The sequence below is a fragment of the Melanaphis sacchari genome, unplaced genomic scaffold, assembly GCF_002803265.2.
Source record: "Melanaphis sacchari strain LSU unplaced genomic scaffold, SCAv2.0 Contig1132_pilon_pilon, whole genome shotgun sequence".
Lineage (NCBI taxonomy): Eukaryota > Metazoa > Arthropoda > Insecta > Hemiptera > Aphididae > Melanaphis > Melanaphis sacchari.
Genome location: NW_020270437.1, coordinates 1 through 5837, shown reverse-complemented (window position 1 = coordinate 5837; position 5837 = coordinate 1). Strand labels below are relative to the sequence as shown.

The 5837-nt window shown below is 42.4% G+C and overlaps 1 protein-coding gene across 1 annotated transcript; it reads left to right on the top strand.

Moving 5' to 3' along the window:
* Positions 1-540: 540 nt before the first annotated feature.
* Positions 541-5761, top strand: LOC112603890 (the record flags this gene model as incomplete). The annotated part of the gene is made up of 1 exon (XM_025352697.1): positions 541-5761. A coding segment is annotated over exon 1 (5221 nt), but the record flags the coding sequence as incomplete, so codon positions are not given.
* Between the last annotated feature and the right edge of the window lie 76 nt (positions 5762-5837).

Here is a 5837-nt window from a genome sequence, read left to right as displayed (position 1 = left end):
CTATAGAGAACATTTTATACAGTCCACTTATACCAAACACCCAAACATTTGGTCCGTTCGGCCTAGGATATTATTATATTCTAAGTGATTACCACTTACCGTTAAAATTCGAAAGAACATTAATAATTAGTATAATACTATAATATAAATTATACGGATTATTTGAGAAATAATATAGGCATTTGTGTTATTAAATTATTACGTAACACGATCACCAATTACCAAAAAAAAAAAAAAAAAAAAATCTGTGTGAACCGAACTGCGGATGGACTTTGACCCGATGATAATGATTAAAAATATTTACAAACATACATGCTATTATAATTAGTGATCGCAATTAATATAAGGTCAAGTTCATAAGCAATATTATTAGTAACGTAAGTAGGCCATTGAGTGTAATAATATATTCGGTACCGTATACACCGTAAATAAACCGTATACACCGTGATTAAAAAAAAAAAAAAAAAAAAAAAAGAAAGGGTTTTCGGTGTAATCTATCACTGTAGATCTAAACCATATAAACCAAACTAATTCGCTACCATGGGTATTTATGAAGAGGCGAAGATTCGTCTTAATGACATTCAAAACCGAATAAATAGGATACGTGCAGCTGGAGTTGCATTAGAAAATGAACCGACCAATAAGACTTCATTAACAAAGTTCCGAATGATGTATGCTACCGTCCAACGTTTGCAAGAGGAGTTCGAAGTTCAAATGTCAATTATTATCAAGCAACTCGGAAAACCTGAAAAAGAGCAAAAACCGGAAGACAAAGTATGCTCACCCGATGAGCTTCGTGAAAAATTCGAAGAGGCATATTTTAGTATCATGATCGTGGCCGACGAACACATACCTGCAAAGCAACTTTTAGGGCAAAATGCAGATGAAACATTTATTGAATTGAATGGCTCAAGGAAGAATACACCTAACTTTATACCTTTGGAAAAATTGTCCATCCCACGTTTCACGGGCGACCCTAAGCAATATATGGGTTTTCGTAATACGTTTGATACGGTCGTAAATGATAATTTATTTCTTCAACCGGTTGTTAAGTTCACTTATTTAAAATCGTATTTAGAAGGTGAACCACTGAATCTGATTAACAACTTAATGCTCAGTAACGACAATTACTTTTTAGCATTGAAAATACTGAATAATCGCTATTCAAATCGTCGTGTAATTGCAGAGAGTCATTTCAAGCAACTCTGGGAGATGAAAAAGGCAGTATTCAATGATGAAAAGTCTATTAGACAAATGTTAAACCATATATCAGAGTCAACCGGTGCATTAAAAAATTTAAATTATGCCACGGATCTATGGGATCCGATATTACTACATCTGTTTCAACAAAAGTTGGATGGACAACTACGAGCACAGTGGGAACTGCTTGTAGATACCAATGAGGATCCAAGCGTTACCGAATTTTTAACTTTCCTAACTAAGTTCTGTAATGCAGCATCAGCAGGAAGTCAATCTGAAGGAGGGCGGGAAAAGCCAAAAACCACATCCCAAACCAAGACTACTGCGTTGCATACAGTTCAATCAAATCAAAAACCGACTACGACAATGCGAAAAGTAAAGTACGAAAAAGGAAGTAACTATTCGTGCCAGGTGTGCCAGTCGAGACCTGGACACTTGCTGATTGCGTGCCCAGTCTTTAAAGAAAAAACACCTAAGGACCGACATCAAATCATAAAAGAGCTGAACCGCTGTTACTTATGTTTTAGTGAACATAGAATTGCTCAATGTAGTAATACTAGGGTGTGTTCAGAATGTGGTGGACGCCACCATTCGTTGTTACATTTAAGAACCACGGAGAGTGAAGAGCAACCGGTGACCGCAAACACGACTATGCTTTCAGCTGCTAATGAGAGACCTGACCGATGCCGTGTGCTTTTGTCGACCGTAGCTATTCTTGTTCAAGATGTTAATGGTGATTACCAAGAGTTTCGAGCTTTGTTAGACGGTGCCAGTGAAAGTAGTTACATGACGGAAGTTTGTGGAAGGAAACTAGGTTTAGCACGACAGAAATGTAATTTAGTGGTTCGAGGAATGTCTGACGTGCAGGTAGCATCTATTAAGTCTCACGTCAATTTAAACCTGCGCCCCTTAAGAAGCAGTACTCCTGAAATAAACATCAATGCTTATGTAGTTCCTCGGATAACAGGGTTATTACCATCAAGACGCGTATGGAAAGCCGAATGGCAACATCTAAAGGGACTTGAGTTGGCAGATCCCAGGTACGACGAGCCAATGCCAGTAGACATTTTACTCGGCGCTGATGTCGTCCCCTATGTTACTCGAAGTGGTCGTAGAGAAGGTACAGGGACGGAGCCGGTTGGGCTTGAAACTGTGTTTGGATGGACACTTATGGGAAACACTGGAGCTACAACCATGGAGACAGCCAACACATTCGTAACTGCATTGGAGGAGATTGATTCAACACTACGTCGTTTTTGGGACCTGGAGGAACTACCAAAAATCCGGCATCAGACCCCAGAAAACATAAAATGCGAGGAGTTATACACCGCCACAACTACAAGAAAACCAGATGGTCGATACGTGGTGCATCTTCCATTCATACAAAACCCACCACATCTAGGAGAGTCCCGAGCGATGGCAACGCAGCGGTTATACAAACTCGAAATCCGACTAGAGAAGTCTGAAGAACTCCGTCAGCAGTATAATGTAGCCATGCGAGACTATCTTGATGCAGGTCATATGAAACCAGTTGACTCAACTGAGACTATGACTTCACACTCCTACTATACTCCACACCATGTAGTACTTAAGCCCGAGAGTTTAACTACAAAAGTACGGGTGGTGTATGATGCGTCTGCAGTTACTTCCAATGGAAAATCTTTAAACGATTGTCTATTTCCTGGACCCAAACTTCAGCAAGACTTATCGGGGATTTTAGTACGATTCCGATTACATTCCATAGTTTTCACTGCAGATATAAGGCAAATGTTTTGCCAAATCGCTATCACTGGCGAACACCATGCATATCAGCGACTTCTATATCGTTTTCAGCCTACAGATCCAGTGCAAGTGTTTGAAATGACAACCGTAACGTTTGGACAGCGTTCCTCGCCCTTTTTGGCCATTCGAACCCTCCACCAATTGGCTGCGGATGAAGCCGCAAACCATCCAGAAGTTCAAAAGGTAATACATACCGATCTTTACGTGGATGATGTAGCAACTGGAACGAAATGTGAAGAATCGGCTCTTCAACTGCAGCAAGATTTAATTAATGTGTTCAAGCGAGGAGGCTTTGATCTACGAAAATGGTCTAGTAATTCCATTGCTCTGCTTGAATCTGTACCACCCGAACACCGACAAACCGAGGCAGTGACCTTTGATGAGCCAACATCAGACTATACAAAAGTACTTGGGTTAAAGTGGGAACCCAAAAATGACACGATAGCTTACCAGTATCAACCTAACCCGGTGAGGTATAGTAAACGAGCGATTTTGTCCGAGATTGCCCGCATCTATGACCCGATAGGTCTTTTGACGCCGGTAATAACCAACCTAAAACGGTTAATGAAGTATTTATGGGCACTGAGAATTGGTTGGGATGATGATCTGCCAGTAGTGGCCAAGGATGCTTGGACAAGATATCACGATGAGTTGCCTTTTATTGCTTCAGTATGTGTGGCCCGGCGGATTACCGTCGAGGATGCTAACTACGAACTCCATGGATTTTGCGATAGTTCGGAGAGTGCCTACGCCGCCGCTGCCTACCTTCTAGCACGCACATCTAACGGTCAGATCCAAGTTCACTTATTAATGGGAAAATCTAAAGTGTCTCCGGAGAAGAAACTGTCGATTCCTCGACTTGAACTTTGTGGGGCACTACTATTAGCACGTACGATCGATTATCTCCGTTCTAATCTGAAGTCATTACCGATTAACCAGTACTATGCTTGGACTGACTCTATGGTGACTCTTGCCTGGATCAATACACCATCAGCTAATCTTAAAACTTTTGTTGGTAATTGGGTTGCGAAAATCCAAGAACTTACTTCACAAAAGATATGGAGGTACGTTCCATCGGCACAGAACCCCGTAGATTGCGCATCACGTGGTCTTACACCCAGCGAAATTGTTGACCATCCTCTGTGGTGGAATGGTCCGACATTTCTTCGACAACCATTGGACACTTGGCCACAACAGGCAAATATGTCAGATACAGATCGTGCCGAAAATCATTCTGAAGAAAAGTTGATTACCTTACTAGCAACTGCTACACCTACACAATTAGACGAAAATTGTGTGATTCTTTACGCGTCATCCGAACTTTCTAAGGTTCTCCGTTTGGCAGCTTATTGGTTGCGACTACGTCAACGATTGGGTAGGCCACCCAGGGTGCAATACCAAACCAATCGCCCAAGCGCGCAAGAAACGAGAGATGCGTTACAGGCGTTAATAAGATGGGTCCAGCATATACACTTCGCTGAAGACTGGAACTGTCTTAGGCAAAACCGACCGTGTACACCCAAACTTCGCATGCTTGGCGCATACTTGGATCTCGACAATGATCTCATCCGCGTTGGAGGACGCTTGAAGAACTCTGACTTGCCTTATGATGCAAAACACCCGATACTACTCCCAAAACAATCGCAATTAACCATTTTATTGATCGACTATGTACATAGTCTTCATTGTCATCCCGGACCACAAACGACGCAGAATATTCTACACCAGGATTATTGGATCTTATCGGCTCGTAGCGTCATACGTAAACGACTACACCAGTGCATCCCTTGTTTTCAGGCGAAGCCAAAACCCATGAATCCTATGATGGGAGCGTTGCCTCGAGCTCGTGTTGCAAGTATCAAAGCGTTTGCACAGGTAGGAGTTGACTTTGCAGGCCCTTTTTGGGTAAAGGCCGCTTTGTTACGACGAATTCAAGCCACAAAAGGGTACCTGTGTATATTTGTCTGTATGGCAACTCGAGCAGTTCATCTCGAACTTGTAAGCGATCTAACCACGTGCCTGTTTCTATCAGCCCTTAATAGATTCATTAGTCGACGTGGTCGCTGTGAAGCTATATATAGTGACTGCGGCACTAATTTTGTGGGTGCGAAAAACTACTTGGAGGTAATACAGAAATTGATTAAGTCCGACGAAGTAGAGAGAGGTCTTGCGACCCACCAGATAAGATGGCATTTGAATCCACCCGCTGCTCCACATATGGGTGGTCTATGGGAGGCAGCAGTAAAATCCGCTAAGACCCTCTTACATCGAACGATCAAAGAACAAATTCTGACCTACGAAGAGTTGAACACCATCTTTCACCGAATTGAGGCAATATTAAACTCACGTCCATTAGGTTCCATGTCATCAGATCCTAACGACCTACAACCACTAACCGCTGGACATTTTTTAACGTTAGAACCAATCGTTACCATGCCGACGCCAGATACAATTAAAACCTTACCAAAGCTGGGACTTCACCAACGCTGGAAGCTAGTCCAACAACTGCAACAACATTTTTGGGAACGTTGGCAGCAGGAATACTTGCATACAATTCAAACCAAATCCAAATGGAACAAAATTGAAACCAACCTGGCTCTAGGGGACCTTGTAATTATTAAGGAACCAACTCCACCCCTCACATGGAAAACGGCTCGAGTGGTAGAAGTCTTTCCAGGAGAGGACAAAATAGTTCGAGTCGCCAACGTCCGGACCGCAGAGGGAAAAATTGTAAAACGTCCAGCGGTGAAACTGTGTCGCTTGCCATTAACTTTTGAAGGTAACTAGGTACCTTCAACGGGGGCAGTATGTTTAGACGACGACGTCGTCACACACTGTAATCACGGTTTGATAGG